This window comes from Haplochromis burtoni, unplaced genomic scaffold, assembly GCF_018398535.1.
Source record: "Haplochromis burtoni strain Fernald_Lab_line unplaced genomic scaffold, NCSU_Asbu1 Contig_339, whole genome shotgun sequence".
NCBI lineage: Eukaryota > Metazoa > Chordata > Actinopteri > Cichliformes > Cichlidae > Haplochromis > Haplochromis burtoni.
The window spans coordinates 595,696-618,623 of NW_024582700.1; the positions used below are offsets into that span (position 1 = coordinate 595,696).

At 41.2% G+C, this 22,928-nt stretch overlaps 4 protein-coding genes across 8 annotated transcripts in view; 3 read left to right on the forward strand and 1 right to left on the reverse strand.

Annotated features, from left to right (window-relative positions):
- Nucleotides 1-161: 161 nt before the first annotated feature.
- LOC102301819 (gap junction beta-4 protein) lies at nt 162-1,890 on the forward strand. The gene is made up of 2 exons (XM_005950110.3): nt 162-1,370; nt 1,460-1,890. The coding sequence occupies exons 1-2, from the start codon at nt 835-837 to the stop codon at nt 1,734-1,736; spliced, it is 813 nt and encodes a 270-aa protein (XP_005950172.1). The 5' UTR covers nt 162-834; the 3' UTR covers nt 1,737-1,890.
- Nucleotides 1,891-4,478: 2,588 nt separating this feature from the next.
- On the forward strand, nt 4,479-6,645 carry LOC102302129 (gap junction beta-3 protein). The gene is made up of 2 exons (XM_005950111.2): nt 4,479-4,559; nt 5,001-6,645. Exon 2 carries the CDS (start codon nt 5,031-5,033, stop codon nt 5,760-5,762), a length of 732 nt encoding a protein of 243 aa, XP_005950173.1. The 5' UTR covers nt 4,479-4,559; nt 5,001-5,030; the 3' UTR covers nt 5,763-6,645.
- A 338-nt stretch (nt 6,646-6,983) lies between these two features.
- tmem54b (transmembrane protein 54b) lies at nt 6,984-19,143 on the forward strand. 5 transcript variants are annotated; one of them, XM_014330242.2, is made up of 7 exons: nt 6,986-7,144; nt 8,271-8,467; nt 11,469-11,528; nt 14,553-14,744; nt 17,711-17,851; nt 17,935-18,030; nt 18,073-19,143. In XM_014330242.2, the coding sequence occupies exons 1-7, from the start codon at nt 7,132-7,134 to the stop codon at nt 18,349-18,351; spliced, it is 978 nt and encodes a 325-aa protein (XP_014185728.1). In that variant the 5' UTR covers nt 6,986-7,131; the 3' UTR covers nt 18,352-19,143. The 5 variants fall into 5 exon arrangements, with proteins under 5 accessions (XP_014185730.1, XP_042084589.1, XP_014185728.1 ...); XM_042228654.1 differs by having other exon boundaries at nt 18,094-19,143; XM_005950113.3 differs by having other exon boundaries at nt 6,987-7,144; nt 17,935-19,143.
- A 761-nt stretch (nt 19,144-19,904) lies between these two features.
- Nucleotides 19,905-22,928, reverse strand: part of hpca (hippocalcin) — a 49,771-nt gene continuing 46,747 nt past the window's right edge. The window contains exon 5 of the mRNA XM_005950102.3: nt 19,905-22,437. Within this exon, the coding sequence (XP_005950164.1) occupies nt 22,340-22,437 (98 nt within the window). The 3' untranslated portion in view covers nt 19,905-22,339. The remainder of the gene's footprint in view (nt 22,438-22,928) is intronic.

The window sequence follows — 22,928 nt, forward strand, 5'->3', positions numbered from 1 at the left end:
CCACCGGGCCCTCTGACCACCACCAGAAGGCAACGGGTGAAGTGTCTTGCCCAAATTATAATTTAGCTAAAGAGCGAATGAATATTATATTTTATTATAACATCTGTTTTCTTTGTATTTTTGCAGGGTCTTTACCTCACAATACAAACCACCTTGAGGAACTGTTGTTGTGATTTAATGCTATACAAATAAAATTGAGTTCCTCATACAGGAAGGATGGGATTATATAAATCACCTGTGATGTTTTGTCTTTGTTTCCAACTTATCCAAGGATAGGATCGTACACTTTTGGCCACATTTTAAATATACAGTAACGCTAAAGTCAGGAGAAGACAGGTTGGTGTGTATAAAAACTTTCCTCAGAAGTGAATACTCATCTGTCTCTTTCTAAGAAACTTCCTGATAGGCAGACTTTTTGTATCTTTTGACACAACCTGGCTCGTTGTATCACATACCTTTCCTTATTTATTCTAAGTCAGGCTAACTGGCTTTCTTTGAATGTAAGACTTGTAGCGTCCAGGATGGTGCAGAGCCTGTGTGAACTAGTGAACTAGTCAAGGTGTGTGTGTGTTTTATCACCAGTTACAGAAGTGACTCTAGCTGAAGAATGGGTCTATGTTTGCTTTGTTCTGTGTACCTCCCTCCCTTTCTGACTGTGCCAAGAAGGCACAGGCAGGTATTAAGAAACATATTAAAGCACCTTCGTGCTTGACATGCCCAGTTCAGAGTGCGTCCAAGCGAGCTATACCTCAGCAGTGGGTCCCACATCTTGGGATTTTCTTTTTTAGTGCTCTGTTTCTACAATTGGGTTCAACTGACATCTGAAACAACACCATGAACTGGATCTTCTTGGAGGGTCTCCTCAGTGGGACTAACAAGTACGCCACAAGATTTGGTCGAATCTGGCTTGCCATTGTCTTCATCTTCAGGCTCTTGGTCTTCTTGGTGGCTTGTGAAAAGGTCTGGGGCGACGAACAAAAGGACTTTGATTGCAACACCCGCCAGCCTGGTTGTCAAAATGTCTGCTATGACCACTACTTCCCCATCTCTTACACCCGACTCTGGGCTCTCCAGCTGATCTTTGTGACTTGTCCATCCCTTCTCGTGACTCTCCACGTTTCCTACAGAAAAGACCGGGAGCGTAAGCACCGGCTAAAGTACGGAGAAGACTGCACACCTCTGTATGATAACACAGGAAAGAAACGAGGGGGTCTCTGGTGGACCTACTTTTTCAGCCTGCTGTTCAAGATAACTGTGGATGGCGTGTTTGTCTTCCTGCTGTTTTACCTCTACGAAGCTGCCTTCTTTCCTCCACTGGTGAAATGCAGAGAAGAGCCATGTCCCAATGTGGTGGACTGCTACATTGCGAGGTAAGGGATACCTTTAAGGTTCTAAATGGCCAAAAATTTCAAACGCTCAATCCTACATTATGTTTTATCTCTTACACTCTGTTTTCCAGGCCAACGGAAAAGAAGATATTTACTGTCTTTATGGTGGTGACCAGCTTTGTGTGCATTTTCCTCACTCTTTGTGAGGTGTTATATCTGTGTGGGAAGAGGTTCCGGGAATGCTGCAAAAAAGGACCTCGCTCCATGAGAGACAACTCCTTCATGATGACCAGAGTTCCTCTGAGTGGTAATGAAAACTCAGCCTACAAAGAACCGGTTCTGGAGAAGAGTGTGACCAATGGAGAACCGGGCCAGAAGGGTTCAGCCCCGCCCTACACCATAGCCTGAGCTCATTATGTCCTGAGAGACATAATGAATTTTTAAATATCAGAATCAGAATCATCAGTAAATGCTTACAAACAGATGATGTTGGTTATTTTGAAACCAATTTTACATTTTAACTATTTTATGTTTTTGTTCCCCAACATTGATGTGTTGAGCATGTATGTACTGCTATTTCAATAAACGTTTAATCTGATACTATCAAAATGATTTTTTTTTGGATGTATATGACCATATGTCAAGACTATCTCTCCACTCTACATATTCCACATGTTCAGCAATGTACATTGAGCAAAAATATAAACGCAACACTTTTGTTTTTGCTCCCATTTTTCATAAGCTGAACTCTAATATCTGAAACATTTTCTACATACACAAAGGACCCATTACTATCAAATATTGTTCACAAATGTCTAAATCTGTGTTAGTGAGCACGTCTCCTTTGCCAAGATTATCCATCCCACCTTGCAGGTGTGGCATGTCAAGGTGCCGATTAGACAGCATGAATATGGCACAGGTGTGCCTTAGACTGCCCACAATAGAAGGGCACTCTGAAATATACAATTGATCACACAGCACAATGCCACAGATGTCGCAACTTTTGAGGGAGCGTGCAATTAGCATGCTGACTGCAGGACGTCTACCAGAGCTGTTGCCCGTGAAATGAATGTTCATTTCTCTGCCATAAGCCTTCTTCAAAGGTGTTTCAGAGAATTTGGCTGTACATCCAACCGGCCTCACAATCGCAGACCACGTGTAACCATTCCAGCCCAGGACCTCCACATTGAGCATGTTCAGCTCCAGGATCGTCTGAGACCAGCCACCCAGACAGCTGCAGCAAAAACCGGTTTGCATAACCAAAGAATTTCTGCACAAACTGTCAGAAACCGTCTCAGGATCAAATGACCAATGGTGGGTGGGGTTGTGGTATGGGAAAGCGTATGTTATGGAAAACGAACACAAGTGTATTTTATTGCTGGCATTTTGAATGCACAGAGATACCGTGTTGAGATCCTGAGGCCCATTGTTGTGCCATTCATCCATGACCATCACCTCATGTTAAAGCATGATAATGCACGGCCCCATATTGCAAGGATCTGTACACAATTCGTGGAAGCTGAAAACATCCCAGTTCTTGCATGGCCAGCATACTCGCCCTACATGTCACCCATTGAGCATGTTTGGGATGCTCTGGATTGACGGATATGACAGCGTGTTCCAATTCCTGCCAATATTCAGCAACTTTGCACAGCTATTGAAGAGGAATAGACCAACCTTCCCAGCCCACAATCAACAACCTGATCAACTCTATGCGATGGAGATGTGTTGCACTGCATGAGGCAAATGGTGGCCACACCAGATACAGACTGGTTTTGGCACATCTGTGGCCTCGTGCTGTGTGATCAATTGCATATTTCAGAGTGGCCTTTTTATTGTGGGCAGGCTAAGGCACACCTGTGCAATATTCATGCTGTCTAATCGGCACATTGACATACCACACCGGCGAGGTGGGATGGATAATCTCGGCAAAGGAGACGTGCTCACTAACACAGATTTAGACAGATTTGTGAACAATATTTGATAGTAATGGGTCCTTTGTGTATGTAGAAAATGTTTCAGATCTTTGAGTTCAGCTCATGAAAAATGGGAGCAAAAACAAAAGTGTGCGTTTAAATTTTTGTTCAGTGTAGATCTAGTCTTTCCCCTCAGAGAACCTGGGTTACAATGTAACCAACCGTTATGATTCTCCAATCTACATAACACAAAATTTCTGAACCTGTGCTGAATGAATTAAAGTAAACTGATTTTCTCTTTAACACTCAGAAAGAATTAGGATGGACATTATAACTTCTCAACAGTTTATCATTTTTTAGTTATCCACCATGGTTAGACTTTCATTTAAATTCCACCACTTTCTACAGAATGTTTTACCTGTTTGGAACATTCAACAGAAAAATCGTCACGCCAAAATATATAAAAGTTTATTTGAAATGCTGTTCTAGTTTCTGTAAACTTAGCAAGTGGCTAAACCCAACCCAAAGCTGAGACAGATCACTGGTGTTCTGGTTAAGTTCTTGAGATTGCAATGCTGTAAAATGAACTAATAGAGCCAGACTGCTACTACCATTCCATAAGATCTTTTAAAGTAGTCAGCAAAACCACAATGTGATGTATCCACATGACAACTTCATGTGGTAAGTGAAGGGAGTAGCATTAAAAACAAACACTACTCCTACACTAGTTTCGCACCACCTCAGTAAAAACTACATTTGGCATTCCTTCTACGAGCGTCATATCAAAGAACAGATTTGTACTGAGTGTACTTATAAGGTGGTGACTGCTGCACTTCCTAACCTTAGAAAATCAACAAACAAATGCATATACTGTTTAGCGATATCAACTCTCCATATCTCAGGTGCATTTTAGAGTTGTTGCTCAAACAAATGTTAGGTGGTAGCCTGGTTGACTAAGCACCTACCCAAGGACATATCTTCACATCTCAACTGCCTCATGAGACTGATAAGAAACATAAGAAACTCAAATCACAGTGGACAAATACAATTTAAAATGTGCCTTATTAAGGCTAAATGATAGCGTATCACTACGTATGTGTATTTTGTAATTTTTTTGCTGCATTCATAACTTTAAGGTAGTATATTGTCCAGCACTCCGATTAGCTGGGTAGATGCCAGAAGTGGACACACCTCTAGATTATGACCAATCCGTCCAGAGGTTGAACCAATGCTACCTGTTTAACTTATTTTTTTAGGAAGTTTATTTCCTAGACTGGACGCATGAAAGACTGCGTGCAAGAACAGAAGTCATAAGGTAAGTTTCTTTTAGATACAGTCTCACATAAGTTATTTTTCCTTTTAAAACTTTATTTAGAAAAAGAAATCCTTAAGTTTAATGGAAGAACTAAACGTGGAACACAGTTGAGGCAAGCTTCAGCTTAAACTCTTCTAAAGGTAGCCGAGGTAGAGAATCAAGTATCTTTTGTGCTGTCGAGGGATTTTATGTTATAAACCAGTGAGCATTTCATTAATTATTAATGGCATATTTCTTTAAAAGTGTCAAATTTTGAACATAAGTGAAAACATGCTGTGAGAAGTGGGAGAGCTTTAGGTTTCAGAGCTTCCGAGCAAAAGTTTGATCAGAAATGGGAACACCTATTTGAAAGATCCACTGTTGGGAACAGATATTCTCTGGATGATTGCATAACTTTGCCTTTATGTTTTCTTTTTTTTCTGCCTCCCCAAATATTCACAGCTTAAAAGAAACGTATTGAAGCCTGAACTCATGGATTGGAAAGTTCTTCAGGGTTTTCTCAGCGGAGTCAACAAGTACTCCACTGCCTTCGGAAGGATCTGGTTATCCGTGGTCTTTGTTTTCCGGGTGCTGATCTTCGTGGTGGCTGCTGAGCGAGTCTGGAGCGACGAGCAGGGGCACTTCGACTGCAACACCCGTCAGCCTGGTTGCACCAACATCTGCTATAATCACTTCTTCCCCATCTCCCACATTCGCCTTTGGGCTCTCCAACTTGTTTTCATCACTTGCCCTTCATTCATGGTGGTGCTCCACGTGGCTTACCGTGAAGAACGGGAACGCAAGTACCGAGCCAAGCACGGCGAGAACACTCGGCTCTACGACAACCCGGGACAAAAGCATGGCGGCCTGTGGTGGACGTACCTGATGAGCCTCTTCATCAAAACTGGTTTCGAGATCACTTTTCTCTACTTGCTCCACTACATCTACGATAGCTTTAAGCTGCCCAGGAAGGTTCAATGCGATGTCAGCCCCTGTCCAAATCTGGTCGACTGCTACGTGTCTCGACCCACTGAGAAAACCGTTTTTTCCTACTTCATGGTGGGGGCATCCGTCCTGTGTGTGGTGCTCAACATTTGTGAGATATTCTACATGATTGCCACCAGAGTGGTGAATCGAAAACAACACGGCAGCATCAGAATTGCATCGAGAAAGGTCCGCCCTGAAGTGGACTGCGACGCCTGCAAGTCCTCTCACGCTGAATAGCTGAAGACCCTTTTGGGGAACTAAAAATCAAGAAATCTTCTCATGCCCCTTATTAATCACCTATTTTTATGCATTAAATGTTAAGTAGTTTCACCTTTGGCTTTCAAATCTTTGATATGGTGTTCTGCACATTTGAAGATCCCTTCCTAATATCATTCAAATGTAAGATTATCCACTTGACATCTGACACCTCATATCAGCTTCAACTGAACTTAAGTGTGTGTGTGTGTTTTGTTAACCTTCAGAAGGGATCTCTCCACGGCCCTAATGGACACGATGATAATTTAGGCCTCTGCGTGTTGTTGAAAAGCACCCATGAAAAAAGGTGAACGCATTCAGGTTTATTGTGTTTACATTTATAAAGTTTCCAAAATGTAATTTAATGTAATGTTTTAATTCCCTGTTGTGATCTTACAAATAAATGTGATCTAAAAATGTTTGATGAAATATCAAGAACTGATTTTCACATTATGGGCTGAACATTCACAGATTTGTGACTACAGACAGTACAACACTGAGCAAAAGTGACTATTAATTTGTTTGACTTAGTCGCTCAAAGTGACAAAAATAAACATTACAACTTGTATATATTTGTAAAAATCTGTAAAATGGTCATTCAGCTTCATATTTCTTCAATAGCGTCACTGATCCACTTGGTGGCAGTCAAGCCTTATTGGCATATGAAGGGACAGAACCCATCAGTGATATCCCCAGAGTTCCGTTGTTTTGTGACTGTTTACTATTTGGGCTTCTTTAAAAGATTATTTTGCTGTAGTTGCTACAAATGCTTTTACTCTTGTGCAGCTTACTTATTTATTCAGACCAGCCACATATATTGAAGTTTGGACTTTTTTTTAATGGCAACTGTCAAACTGTCAAAAGTTACATCACAATCATTCAAATATTTTTACATTTAAAAAGAAATCTATAGGCAGTGCCCTGTCTGCATCAAGGTTAGAGAATGTTATATATATAATTATTGAATTTACTTTCGAAATAAAAGCATGTATTTAAAACAATTTATTCAGGGGAGAAATTTTTTTAATCCCAATTTATTTTTCCACACAAGAAAGAATCAGTTTAAAGTATTAAATTAATCGTTTCTTTTCATAATAACAAAAAAGCTTATCGACAGTTTTGAAAACTCATCAAGTATGCTCCACTTTCAGGGATCATTGTTTTATTTTGAAAAGCGTCGTGCAGGAGTGTCAGAGACTGTGACTTTCTGTCCGACGGGGTTGTGGAGATCACTTTGAAGAAGAAGCGAGAGCACGCTGACACCGTCCCACCCCAGGACAGCCTGTCTTTTGAATTAAAATAATTTAAAACAAACAAACAAACAAACCTACCGAATGGTGACCTGACAGAGATGGGCGACACAGGTAACAAACAGGAGTGTGGGGGTTTGGGGATTTAATCGCCTCTAAAGTGCTGTCAGTGTTCCAGACTTCAGTGTTTGTTTGGGTGTGGTGGTGGTGGTGTGGAACTAGTTTATCAGGTCACTTTTAATACCGCAATAACAGAGTGACTGCTTACTTTGGGCATTTTCTCTAAACGTTATCACCCTTTACTGGCAGATTCAAACAAACCCAGCACCGTGTTACATTGTCACAACTGTCATGCCTGTGCGTGGATGTTTCACGTGGCAAGAGGCGAGTAAACATTGACCAGATATTTAGTTGTGAAACTGTTGTGGCTGGAATAAAGGAATAAATATGGATCTCACTTGGATGGATCGCCGTACGAAATGTATGCGAGGACCGGTGTCACGTGACTACACAAACCCCATCAATATTTATTATATAAATTGAGATGTGATCCAGATTTCATAAGAAAGGGAGCCCTGTTCATGCTAATTTTCTACTTCATAATTTTACTTTCTACTTGAGCAGCTTTGGCAGTTCAGAATAATCCTTCTTTCTATTAAACTGGGCCTTGGAGCATCCCTTGATTTTATCCAGCGTCTGTGTTAGCGCCTTTCCCCTTCCCTTAAAGCTTGCTTTCTTCTGATTGGCTGTTTCTAGTAAACAGAAGGTTTCAACAACAGGCTTTTCACAAGATGAGATTAAAGTTGATGTGCAAGCCTAAAAGTGACACAAACAGGGCGTGTGTCTTAGATGATGACATTGATGACATCACACAGAGCCAAGGGTAGATAAGCTTGTCAGGAACTGTATCTGTAGTTTCCGCTTTTGGATAAGAGGGATTATTGTGCATTACATGAAGCTAATGTGGGTTTATTGTGAGCATTGACTGGTTGAAAAGATGGGGGGGAAGCATAACAGGCCAAGTGTAGATTTTTTTGTCTTGGAAATCTTTGGTCACCTCTTACACACTTGTTTGGGACAGCCTGTGCTCAGCAGCTAATTATTAACACGGCTGACATCTCCGCCGTGGTTTTGACCTGGCCCCTGTGTTTCTGATCAATATGGCATGGATGACGTAAAGTCACCTCTCTCTGCTCTGCTGCTGTGGATCGACCTGCTTCTTTTCTCCCTCTCCCATCAGGACTGTGCTGCGACAGCCTGCAGGATCCCAAGGCCCTGATGAAGATGGGTCTGAGCGTGATTCTAGTCGGTCACGTGAACTTTCTGTTGGGAGCTCTGGTGCACGGCGTGGTGCTCAGGTACATCAGCATCAAAAACCAGGACCGTACCCTGCAGTACGCCATCGCCAACGTGGTGGCCATCACATCTGGCATGCTGGTGAGCATTTTGGCACTAACAAGGATAGAGCTAGAGGACATCTCTGTGGAGGGAATTTTAGGAAATCTAATCTTTATTAATAACTGTATAAATCCCACTGTGGCTAATTTAGCTCGGAGAAGCTTGTTGTGCATAAAACACAGTAACATCCAAACAAACACGTGAGCTAAAGCATCAAAAACCTTTACTAGCAGGTAAGGTATAACGATGCCCTGAAGGTAACAAAGAGAACTGACCTGCAAGACCACATTCAAAAAGAGCCAAAACACCCACAATCCTCCTCTCTGGAGGATTGGTTAAAAAAATGTCATCTTTGCTTCACTCCTGTGATTTTAGAACAGGTTTTAACTATTTAAAAATAAATCTTTGGCATGAATACTACTTCTACTATTATCACTAACAATAACGACAACAATAATAATAATAATGATAAAATATTGCCTTTTCGTTATTATTTATAGTTAGGGTTTTCCAAAATACCATATGCTACAACATGCAATATACAAACATAAACATATTCTAGTTTTTCATGCTTTCTGTTAGCTTAGTGATGCTAAAGCTTGAAAATGTGCAACAGACTGGAAAGAAGTTTGCCCTCAGACTAAAAGTTCACTCTCAGTGCTGCAGCCAGTGTAAACTTTTCAGCTGCCACTCCCATTCAGTCGGGGAATAGTCATTTGTGACTAAAGCTTTATTTACTTGATCATACTCTGTCACCCTGAGTGTCACACATCCAAAACAGTGTGGACGAGTTAAGGTCACGTGGAGCAGTGTGCAGATAAAGATGGTGGTGAGACACGACAGGCCGGTGCGCGGGTTTTGTAAAGCCAATGGTGATTTTGTGTGTGTGTGCGTGCTTGTTTGATTTCTTTGTGCAGGGTAAGAATTCTTTTACGTGCGTACGTTTTATTAAAGTATTACCAATGTTGCCTTCCCTCGTGGTGATGACAGCACAAAAAACAATAGAATTAACTGTTTTTCAGGATTCATAAGTTATAAATCTGTAGACAAATTCACAGCTGTGAAGTAAAAATATACTTTACTGTACTTAAGAAGATTTTTCAGATGTCTTTACTTTACCTTTTCAGCTTTTTACTTGTACTCCCTACATTTTAACCAAGATATCTGCACTTTCTACTCATTACATTTTCCAAACAAGTTCTTTACTCCAGGTTTAACGCTTTTGAGGGGGCTATTATTTCCTGACATTGCTAATGTTCAAACATTAAAGTGATTGGAGGCTAAATGGGGAGAACAAGAAAAAGGACAATCAGTCCTGTTGGTGTCTCCATCACTGGTGCTTATTACAAAGAAATCTAAGAGGCAAAAAAACCCAAATATATAATCTATACACATTATATCATTTGTTGTACTATACTCAGGGGTTAAGTGGGCCGGAACAATCTGGGATGGCTTTTTTGGTGCAGATCATCCAAAAGTTGTGGTTGAAGTACTTAAACATCTAGCTAGCGCTACAGAAGAGTCGCTAGCGTAAATTAAGTAACTTTTTGTTTGTTCAGGGGTTTGTTTTGGTAGCAGGTAATTTCAAATAAGTTTCTAAAAGCTCAAGAGATATCAACAAATACACCATCTATTTGTATGCAGTTGGTCACGCGTTACGTCTGTTGGCTAAAGATCCAGCTGCTGTATTTCCCAGGAAAAGAAGAGTGCTCGATAAGTTCACTCAGAGCTACCATCTGATAATCCCGTTGATCCTGCATCGTCATCGGTCCAGGATCAAGATTCCAGCTGACCAATGATGTTGTCTGAGGAGTCAGTTAGCATTAGCCAGGAAGTTAGCTAATGCTTTTAAAAACTATTGCTAGATAACCAGCATGAGTAGCGTAAATTTGGAGTAACAGCAAAGCTGATAATATTGATAATATACACATTATATAATATAACTTAATAAAGGAAACACTTGACATGCTTACATTTTTTCCAGAAGACAGTTTCTTATAAACAAAGGCATTTTTTTTTCTTTTTCTCCGAATTCCAAAGTTATGACACAACGTGATCAATCAATCGCAATGTCGATCCTGGAACAACATTATTGTCATAATGCATGATTAACACCAACACAGGGATATGGCCAGATACGCTCAATCAGAGATGGAGAAAGATGTAAGACAGATAAGACGGGCTTTTACGGTGCCCTCACATGCTGAATGTCACTTTGCTTCCAAATAACAGATGGTTATCGGAATTCAAATTTTAAAATGATAAGGTTTGTATTCACGTTTGTGGGAGGTTCAAAAAGCTGGTAGAAATATCCAAAGAGTTACTTTTTACTTTCTGCCTTTTCTCTCTTACTTGAGTTAATAAATTGAATCAGTACATTAACATTTACCAAAGTACTTGTTACCACAAGCATCTGTATGTCTGCTTTAGTGATGAATGTGCTCACTTTTGCCATCTCTGAACAAATATCACAGGCTTAAGTTGACTTTTCGTTTCTAATCTGCAGCTCCGGCCTTTGGTTAATTGGACTACCCCAACTCTAGTTAAAAGTTGCTGATGTCATTCACGTGTAGGGGATTGATGTGATGTGCTCGTTACAGATAAGAATGAAACAAAGTCACAATGACTCTGCTGTAACCACATTTTAAGACAGGGTTCACTTCTGGCCGTTCTTTGGGTTTGTGCCATAAATGATTCTCCTTGCTGCTATGAGGAAGCAATTCTGAGAATGACATGCAGCACATTTGTTTGTATGTGAAAATAGGTCAGTGTTAAAGTTCATTAAAACCATTTTTAATGTATAAAGAACTCTAGAATAATGTTTAATCTCTCTCTGAAAAATGTGGCTTGTGTAGGAATCTGAGTGGTTTTCACTTAGTTTGAGCCACTCTGTGAAAATGCTGCTCCTCAGGTCTCCTAAAAATATCTTTCAAAAATACAGAGGCACTTAAAGATGTGTTTGAATTGCTTGCAGTGCGTTCCCTGTTTTGTTTTTGGGGTTTTGTTTTTTTTTTAAATGTCATCTGTGTTCTTTCCGCAGGGAGTTGTTGCTGGTATTCTGGCTATCGTCCTCTCTAAAAACAAGAAGAGTAAATCCCTGGTTAGTATCTCTGCAGTATGCTTTTTAATCTCAATAGCTGGAGAGTAGGTTCCTTTCTCCTTGTGTTATCCACCTTTTCTCCTTTGCTTTTCTTATTGATCTAACATTACTGTGCCAGAGCGGTACCTTCACAGCGCTCCAGCACTCTGCTCACCTGCTTCTGCTTTGATATTTTACAGCTTCCTCACCTTTTTCTCTCTGTCGTGACTTAAAAAAAAGCCTGCACATTGCCTCAGGTGTCTGAATTCAGCCCTGCAGAGCTGGATTTGTGTGTGTGTGTGTGTGTTTCTGTTTTTTGTTTCCCCTCTCACTCCCTGCATCTCCTCTCTGTTTATTCAGTTAGCTGTCGGGCTGCTCAGACGGGACTGACGAGGCAGCTTGCTCATGAGTGAGCTGTAGCTTGATAAACCACTCCGGTTTCCTTTGTTAGCGAGTGCCTCTGTGAAGCAGGCTGTGAGGCGGCAGTTTGAGTCCATTACATCTTGTTATGTAACTCAGTCATCCACTTCAAGTGATGAGTGAACACGGACCTTTCTTACATGTGCTGGCTGCTGTAGGTGGGTTTTTTTTTTAGTTTTTTTTTTATTTCTTTTTACTGGCCTTATCGGGTTTTGATTTAACAGCTTTAAATATCTGGGCACGCTGATTAGCTGCATCTCACCTTCTGTAAATTCGGGATAGGTTTCTCCACCCAGCGTATCATTCATTATCGTGCATCATTCATTTGTAATACAAGTATAGCTAAGGTTTGCATAATCAGTCTATTTTCTTATCTTCTTATCATGCATGGAGGCTGGAGCTTATTCCTGTTGCATTGTCCAAGAGGCGTGCTACATCCTGAATGGATTACTATTATTTTTTTCTTTTTTAAAACAAATCATAAGTAGTTCCTTAGAACAGGCGATGACTGTACTTAGGAAACACCATTTGTAAAACATCAGGAAATAAACTGCAATGTTTGTGTTCATGGTTAAATTGGACTTTAGTTCCCATTTAAAATTGTTTTTAACCCAAGCTTTTTATTGTGATCAAATCAGAATTTTCATTTCAAATCTATAACCCACAGTCTACTTGTGTTTTGTGGACTTGGAGAAGGCATTCAGCCGCATCCCTCCGAGTGTCCTGTTGGGGGTGCTACAGGCTATGGGGTGTTTGCTGTAGATCTACAGCAGGAGCTTGATCGAAACTACTGACAATAACCCAGACTCGTTCCCAGTGGGTGTCGGACTTTGCTACGCCTGCCCTTTGTCACAGATTCTTTTCATTCTTTTCAGATATTATGGACATAGGTTTTAGGTGTAGCCAGGTGGCAGTAGGCTTTCACTTTAATGGCCTCAGAATCTCATCTCTGCTTTTTGTAGATGATGTGATTCTGTTGGCATCCAGCTGTCCTCGCCAACCGGCCCTGAACAATTGGTAGAAAATGGATGGATTGCTAAGCCCCTAATCACACAGGCCTAGAGCAAAAAAATCTTAATTGCCGACTGGTTGGTGAGTGGTTGCTGGAGGTTGTTTGTTGTGATGGGTCACAGAAGGAGTGCTGCAGCAACCCCCAACCTCTGAAACCAACACTTGGCAAAAGAAGCAACATACAAACAACAGGCAACCACAGCAATGTTTTTAGCAACAAAAGCAATTGCAAGGAGGTTGTCAGCACAGCTGTATAAGTTCTTACAACTAGTTTCACCTAGCAGCAGCTAACAACCTCCAGCAACCACTTGCAAACAATTTAGGGAATATAAATTTTTCCCTAGCAACTAGGGGCTAGCAGAAGGCATTGCAGGTTTTTAAGCCTGTATGATTGGGGCTTTAGCAGTCGATTTCACAGCAACTGCCAGCAGCCTCTAGCAAGTACTTGCAACAGATTGGGTAACATTTTTTTTTAATAACAACCAATGGTTGCCAGGCAGTCTTTTAACGCTCTCTAATCCTGTGTGAGCCTAAGGCTGCTATCTGTAGCTTTTACTGTGCAGCCATCAACATTCAAATCATAATGTGTTTTGAGAGCCTATTATGTTATGCTACGCTACGCTATGCGACGCTATGCTAGGTTATGGCAGTGCAGTCAGGATAAGCAAGGCGAGAGAACATGTCCAAGCAGAGAAAAAACGATTTCTTTTGGGGTTTTTGTTTAGTTTTTTTTTGTAATTTAGGGTTGTTGTTTTTTTGTGTGTTGAGGGAGCTCAACTCTTTGAAGACAGAAACACAATATTCAGACACAGGAGTTCTTTTGACAAGAACACTTATCTTGGTATATGAAATCTGATAGGCTGCATAATGACAAATTGCGATAAATGGAGGGACACAACAATTTAAAGTCTACTTAATCAAAAGCATGGTTAAAGTCCAGCCATCCATCCATTTTCCTCTGCTTATCCAATTAAGGGTCACGGAGGCAGCTGGATCATATCATAGAGGCAGAGGACGCCAGTCCACCACAGAGCTAACAAAGAGAGACAGACAACCATTCATACTCACATTCATACCTATGGTCAATTTACATAACCCCATTTGTGTGTTTGCACTGTGGGAGGAAGCCAGTATAACTGGAGAGCCCACAGACACAGGGAGAACATGCAAACTCCACACTGCACCCCCTTGTTGAAGTGAGGTTGTTAAATATCAAACTGTTTTGTTTGTTTTTTGTCGAGTTAGTCTTGCTGTTCTTTGCATATTTCCTTATGAGCATCAGTCAAAATCCTGCTCCTGCTTTTGCTTGCTTTACTATCCTAACTAACCCTGTTTGTGGGTGGGGAGGATGAGGAGTCTATAGCAGTGAATCAGCACGCACAGTAGCAGGAGTGGAACCAGAATCATTAATACACCTGTGCTTTTGTTGCTCTGACATGTCAGAGCGGCTGCTGTGAATAATCTCAGCTCTATTAATGTTTGTTTCTCTTTTGCTGTCTTTTTCTTTTCTTTTTTTTAAAGTCTATTTCCAGCCGGAGATGCCCCACTTTCCCAGCTGGGAGAATTTTTCTTTCCTGATCATCTAAGTTGTGCTTCTCTCTTCCTTTCCCCTAGACGTGGTCTCTCTTCACAGTGAGTCTGGTTGCGTCTTTCACGGCAGCGGCTTCAGTCATTGGCCTTTTTGTATCCGTGGTGAGGGCCATTGTTCACGGTGGGCGGAGCTTCATGACTTTCTGCCGCTTCCCTGACGCCACCGGCTACTCCAGCGTCACCAACGAGTGTCCCTTTGACCCCACACGCATCTACGTGAGTGCATTAGTGTGCGCGCCACAGATGCTGAGATCAAGGCGTGACCTGTGACCTTTTCTGCAGCAGATGGCTCTTTGAACAGCTGACTGTTGTGACATAATCACAACAGAGGCTGTGCATCATGGTGGCAGCATTCCCTTTTGTACTGTGTGTGTGTGTGTGTGTGTGTGTGTGTGTGTGTGTGTGTGTGTGTGTGTGTGTGTACATAAGGGTGTGGGAGAAGGAGTGGGAGGCTGGGTGTCTGTCTTCTCTGTCACTCAGGCTGTCGCGCTTGTGCGGCTGACGTACTGGTGGCACAAACGCTGACCTGACCCCGTCAGCTAGCTCCGGGCTGCGTCCAGACACCGTTACGCTGTCAGACGCACTAAGCCTCACGGAAACATCCACACATCAGCAACACTTTGGCGTTTTAACACCCAATGTAGTTGACAATTTGTTGCATCAGTCACCTTCATCTTAGAGTGGATTTATTCTTGGCACGGGGGGTTAATGGCACAGCTGCTGCACGCGGTGTAGGTTATCATTTGTAAGTAGCACAGACACGGCCCTGGGCAGACAGTCCCCACCGCCACCGTGTTTGTATTCTTTCAGTCAATTGTGTGGCTCAGTGAGTGGGAGGGCTTCACTTGTCTAAATATTGAAAAGGAGACTGCCATCGTGCAGTCGTGTCTGCAGTGCAGATCGTCACTCATCATGATAGAGAGCGGTAATCACAGGGTAGCATGTTATGCCTCGTTTCTACATTGTTTCTCTGGGTGAACAGATATGTTTCCGTTTGAATCAATACATCTGTGTCAGTCATTTAACCATGATTGTAACCGCCTGTGGATCGTGCTTTTATTTACTTTATTTAGTGCCCTACACCCGATGATTGGGATGAGAACAGGGCAAATCATCCTGAAGATCACAAAAGACAGTTAAAGCAACGACTAACTCAGACGTACTACCTTAAAACCCTGACATTCAAGCTGCTTTAAATAACACAGGTGTTTTCACATTATAGTATAGCTGAAGAAGCCAAAAATGCACTAGTGCTGCTTGTTATTCCATTACAGTGGTCCCTCGCTATAACGATTCACTTTTCATTCAGCTTGTCAACTTTACATAAATCTTCCATCGCTAGCAGCATGAGTCTGAAGTGCTGTACAGTATGTAAGTTTTCTCCCCGACAAACACAACAATGTCGATGAAATGTTTTGCACCGTCAAGGGAAACCATGGGTGCCTTTGGTTTCATTCTATAATACTGGACTTATTTTTCTACGAAGGTTTGAACTTTGAGAGAAAAGTGTGAAAATGTTCCTGTCTGAGAAAAGTGTATAAAGTGTGCAGTGAGGGATTTTACAGCCTTAAAACATCTATAATAAATGTAAAAAATAATATAAGGTTGGCTACTTTGCCGATTTCACCTATCACCGGTTATTTTTAGAAAGTAACTCCTGCGATAAACGAGGGACCACTGTATATACAGAATTATTTTGTTCAATATTGAGATTACAATTGCTCATAGACCTAAAAATAATTCATAACAAGTACATTTATTAGAATTTAAGCAAAGAGAAGAAACTTGTCTTGTTAATTATGTGGATTTCTTCGTGTTTTATTTAGAATTCCCCTGAATAAATAAATCAGTGTGAACCTGCCACAGTCTGACAGGACGTGAACGGGAGTGGTAGAAGGAAATGAAGCTAAAAGGAAAAGTGGGGGAATTATTGCAAACCTGAGTACATAATGTAAAGCGTAATAATAGGATTCCTATTGAAGCTCCTGGCACACAGTTTTTGTGCTGATGTTAATGCCAGAGGAAGATTGTGGTTACTGAGTCTGTATTTAGTATTTAGCGACCCTCGCTCTCCATCTTTGTCTGCTGACACTTTGCGGCTGCGTTGCTGTGCAATCATACCACTTACAGGTGATCCTGAAATATCTAGGAGGGAAGACAAACTCTCCAGCTGCAGCAGTGCCATCCTATTACAGTACCATTCTCTGACCTCTTTAGAACGACCCTCAAAGACTTGGAAAGACAGACTGCATGACTGGGTGCTTGGTTTTATTCCCCGGTGGCAATGCGACTAAAAACACCTGAATTCAAATCTTAAGAGGTGTGGCTCAATACTTTTGTTAATATAGTAAGTAGCTACCATCAAAGCTTATTAAAAAGGGAGAAAATGGGTTCAATAAGTCAACAGAGAGCTGTGAAACAAAACTTGAGCAATACTTATCTGAAATTTAGACAAGTTGTAAGATTTAAACCCAAGTTCTTCTGCTTTCTTTCTGGAATGAGGGTTGGATTATCATCTTTGGTGTGTTTCTTCCTCATTTTACAGCCACATAAAGTTTGCGATGGACCAAATTTAAGCTGGACCCCAGAGCATCAAGTTTTGTCTTAGTCTATTGAGACTGCAGACCATGCTGTTCACTCAGTGCTGTGTATTAGCTAGCGGCCTCCAATATGGCTGCCGGAGGGTACATTACATCACCTGAGAGTGTGTTTTGGACTTTTCTGGCACACATGCATGCTTAGAAGCAGTAATGATGGTTATGCAAGCCTTATGTTCTGTGCTTCCTGCATATTTCATCATGATTTACAAAGAGAGCTCCAAATTTCGAGCGGTGCACTTTTTTATTCTCTTTGTAGTCTGCGAGTCAGTGTGCCCAACAACAAAAGGCATCTCTATTTCTTTGAATTCCCTCTGTAGCATTTCATGCTGATACTCTGCTCTGCATATTTTATCCAGCCTCTCCTGTGCAAACTGAAATTCCCACAGCAGGGCTGCAAACCAGAAGTTTTTTGGTTTGCAGCCCTGCTGTGCAATCTGAGAACACGTTCACTTCTGTATCACATTATTATCTATACAGTTTCCCCATTTTATGTGAGACTGCAGAGCACCTTTACAGATATTGTTCTCTGAATGGTCCAGCTGGTGTTTCCCCCCAGCTCATCTTCACCTTCTCCCTCCCCAGAGTACGACTCTGATCCTTTGGGTGCCTTTAATCGTGACTTGTCTCATCCAGCTGGTGTTTTGTGCCCGCTGCTTTGCTGTCTGCATTTCCTTTCTGGGTCTGCCTTGCTGTCCTACCAGGAAGAGACCCAGAGGCAGATCGGTGAGATTTTGACTCGGGCATCTATTGAACTCTACTGGCAGTCTGTGCACTATAACTAAAGCCATTTTTTGGTGTCTCTGTAGATTAATGCTGTGGTGCCAATCGAGAAAGGTGCTTCTCCTCACTATTCTAGACCTCCAAGTAGCTACAATGAACCTGCCCCTGGGCATACAGAGCCTCCAAGAACCTACAGCCAACCACCAAGAACCTACAGCCAACCACCAAGAACCTACAGCCAACCACCAAGAACCTACAGCCAACCATCAAGAAGGAGCACAGCAACTCCACAACGCCAGCACCGAACTCCCACCCCTCCACAGTATCTTCCTCGTCAGGACCACAGTCTTCCTCCCTCGGAGAGGCAACCTCTTCGCCAGCCACACAGAGTGAGATCAGACAGAGAAAGGCAAGTAACAAGAGCTGGAAGCCAGCAAATGGCGACGGAGCAACACCGGCTCTTGCAAAGGGGTGCGCTGGAAAGGTCCAGCTTCTGGATATAGCGTTATTTAACGCAGCAGATCTACTCGAAGAGCCAGAAAAAGTCTTATGAGGTTCCAGCTACAGTACTTGGAGTCAAACTTCATGCTCATAACCTGTCAGTACTTTAAAGCTCTGGCCTCAGATGAAGATGTTTCTTTAAGAGGAAGTGATCTATGAATATTCTGAGGCCCAGATTATTTCCCAGTTATGGGAATTTGTCAGTTCTCATTCTTGTCATCGTGTTGAACAAAATATGCACATCAGGAGGAGAGATGCTGCAAAGAGAGGACACAGTGCCAGGTCTGAATGGGATTATGAGAAATAGCTGGTCAGTTTGTTGTCAAGGGTTGGATGAATGATCCAATGCCGCTGTGATGTCAGCTGTTCGGACCTGTTTAAAACTCGATTCACACTTTCCCATTATAAAGCCATGAGGCAGGGCTAATCTGGAAGTTAGCGCTCTCCAACACTGAAATCTCTACCACAATTCAAAGCTCAGTATTTCACACACGCCAAAATGTGACCATAAATTGTTTTCATTTTGGGGTTTTTTGGTGGGTTCTTTTGCACAATGCCAACAGAATTGGAAGAACAAGATGAAAATATTCTTTATTCTGACTTTGTTGGGATGTAAATGAGCTGCTCTCCTGGTGTTACAATGCTTTTCCTCTTTTTGTTGAGGATAGAGTCTCAGGTTTGCCTAACAGGGTATGAGATGCATTTTGTTTTCTTCTTTTAGCTCAAGTCAAATTAGCACTGCACATGTTGTTTTTTTATTTCTTAAGTAAATAAAGTTTTTATTCAAGAAACCACACCATTGTTATGTGTTTTGTTTCTGAACTTTGGCACCAAAACATTTTTAGCACATGGTAACCCCAGCAGCTCGTGAGTGACCTGACAGGTAGGACTGGTTATGCATGACTTTTAGCCAGGTTGGTACAAACCATCTGCAGGTGCATGTCAAGAAGTGCCTGGAATATATATGTCATGTTTTAATTATATTACAGTTCAGCTGTCAGATCAGACACGATCTGCTCAAACATAAGGCTTGGGGACTAGAATTGGGCCACCACAGACTCCCAATTCGGTTGACTCGGCTGCTTTGGAAAAAAAGGAGAGAAAGGAATAAATGTTGGATTTTCTTTTTTTTTTTTGTACAATGGGTCTGCAAAAAAAGGCTATTTTATGTGAATTAACAAAAATCTTTCTGCTCCATAATTAGAGGACCGTCTGGGCAATGACCTACTTTTTTCTGCTGATTTTTTCCCCTTGTAATTTAAGCCCAAAGATTAATGCTAGCAGATGTTTTTCTTTAAAACTGCATTCTACATTTCTATATCATGTAGACAAAATGAGACATAATGTTAAAATTGGGCTTCTTATTCCTATATTAAGATAATTAAATGTTTTAATATGATAACAATGTCAGTGGTTTACAACTCTAAGCAGTTTCACAGAGTTTCATTGGTTTGATCCAGTTAAGACAAAAGCAGACTGTATGTCGACCCCTGTTTTAACGTTTTCCACACGTATCCAAAATGACCACAAATGAGGACGCAGTGCACACGTGCAGCTTAGAAACACATATATTTCGATTTCAGGTTCAACAGAATAAACATGACATCCTCAGATGAGGTTTTCATGCAACAGAAAAGTAGGAAGGAAGAAAGGAGGTTCGTATTTATCCAACACAAAGTACCAGTTTATCAGAGGCAGTGAGAATAGAAAAGGATTACACTGTAATAGATCAGAGAGTAGCAACTGTTGTTCTTTATCCTACCAGCAGAAGGCAGTGATACTAAAGGATCCCCAAAGCAGAGGTGCGGCTGGTTAGGAAGCTCCTGTGCGAGTGTTTGGTACTAGTTAAATGTCACATAGATGCAGCAGCACCAGGACGACTCTCAGCCCCCACTGCTACAGTAGTATTCAGTAAGTTAGCTAAATTCTGGCTAATGATGTCAAGATAAAATTGAAAGGAGACAACAACGTGTTGGCGTTCTGTCTGCAGAACACACCATTGAAACTAATATTACAGGCCAGAGGTGCCATGCTAACTTTGAATTAACAATAATCCTGATATTTAAAAATAAAATATCAATGTTGTTTGAGTATTTATGAATTCATGACTACATTCCTACCTCCTCCCTGCTGTGTTCATTAAAGAAGACAAAAAATTTGACCGAGAGCATTATTTTCTATAACTATTGAAATACCGTTGACGTGATTTTGTGTTTTGCTCATCACGACACCCATGATGACAAAATCCATCATGACAAACTGATATCCTTGAGTCCAACTTCCTTATGCGCCATATCCACATTTTCTGTTAGCTTTGTCCCATTGCTTCAATTTGAGTGTGTGTGTTTTACCTTGAAAACACAAGAGGGCAATAGTGATCTGACTATCGGGGCATTTAAGGCGTGATAAAGGAGAATGGTGCTGGCCGTGCTGCAACCAGTGACTACGTTTATTTCAGGTTCAGGTCTTCTTCACAACTGCATCTGGTCTTTTTAAAACCTCAACAACGCACAATACTTATTTGTCACTGATACAGGAGACAAGTTTATAATTTTAATTTTTTTAAAATATATTCAACATTCTTTCTGCTCTATAAATAAGATCAAACAGATCCAAATTAGAACACATTTCCGGACTCGCTGCAATCTTGTGAAACACGTCCCTTCATCTAACTGCTCTGCAAGCAGACTAATCCAGGAGGTTAAAAAATAATAATAATAAAAAAATCATTAAGCTAGAGAGTGATGAACAAGCCCTTAGTGAGTTCTCGGTCTGTCAGAGGAAAAGAGAGCGCGGGGGTAGGAGGCCTGTGCTATCCCAGAGCAAGACAAATATCGAATCATTTCTGCCTGGGGTCCATGCTGAGGAGGCTGAAGAGCTACAAAAAGTTACCGCTGTGCGTAAACTGTGTCTGTGGATTCTGTCGTCGCCGGGTTCGAAGGATCATGCAGTAGTATAGCGAACGGTTACAGCTATCTTAAGTTTACTGCTCATCGTTAAAGAACTTTAAAATACTTACAAATTAAGAAACAACACAACAAGATAATACTGTAAAAGTTAGCCTCAAGCATACAGTGTGTGTGTCCACATGCACGCACACGCATTCAGACCCAAATGCACAGCCATACTTTATATAAACAAATGGCGGCTCGACTGATATGTGCTACTGGTGTCATTGATCAAATGCAACAAATGGGATCCTGTTATTTTACAGGAATTCCTCCGCTCGAGTCCACAAAGAGGTCAATCTTGACTAGTCTTGTCTCTCTCTCTCTCTCCGTCACTGTAAACTGGAATTTGATCATCTCGATATTATCAAAGTAAAAGCGCAATAATGAGAATAAAAACTGAATAAATAAACCATGAAGGAGGAAAACAGTATGTACAAAAGGAAAATAAAAAGCATTTTAAATTAAAAAAAAAAAAAAAATCAAAGAAATCTGATGTACAAGCCCCGCCCCCATCCCACCCCCCTTAAACTGCCCATTCAGATGGACCACCAGGAAGCTACGCTACATAATACTGCCTTTCAATGGCAAAGAGTGTGCGCCCCTATATGAAGACAGATGCACTTTATCTTATGATATACAGGCGTACAGTATATACATGATGTACATCTACATGTGCATATGTGTAGGAGTAGGAACTGATTCCTCTCCCTGCGGAAAAAAGAAAAAAACAAACAAACATCCACACGCCGTCACAAGCTCCTTGGAAATCCAACACTCCAGAGAGAGAGAGACAGATATTATGGAACATTAGCAGGCGTCTCTGTCAGTCATACCTAGTCCCTTCATTCTCCCAAACATAAACGTAAAATGACAGTGACAACTTTCCTTATCCTCCTCTATCATCCTTGCACACAGTAACAACAACAACAGAAAGATATCAGAGACGAGAACCATCATGCATTGACTTGATTGACTGTTTCAATAGAGCAACAGAGCAAAGTTGTGGATAAAAAAAAAGAAGGTTGCAGTAGGGGCAGTTTTAGAACTGGGAGGCCGAGCTGGGGTCACACTGGAGTAGCCTAACGATGGAGGGGTCACTTTTGGCACCTTTGATAAACTCCTCCAGGGATAGCTTGCCTGCAGGAGAGACAGGGAGAGAAGAAGAACAAAAACAAAAGAAATGCTGTTATTAATTTGTGGATCTATCGCTTTATCACCTATTCAGGTTGTAAATCGTGTTTTTAAAAATTAACTAAGTAATTAATTACTTTTGAAAATAAGTAATCAGTAAAGTAACGGGATTACTTTTTTGGGGAAGTAATCAGTAATTAGTTACTGATTACTTTTTTCAAGTAACTTGACCAACACTGGTAATATGCTGAAAAAGAGTGAGCAAGGGAAGTATGATTAAGAAGTATCAGCTTCTGTACCTACACTGTTACTATAACTAATGTTCTGATAAAGAGGTGTGTCAGCCTCAACAAAGTCATGTCCACAAATATTTGCTTGTTGTACACAATACTACAGCTGGTGACTAGTTGATAGTGCACATTCCAAACTAACCTACTAATGTATTCAACGCCCTCCTCAAATATACAAGTGGGAAAAATGGTATTTCCGTGTGAAAT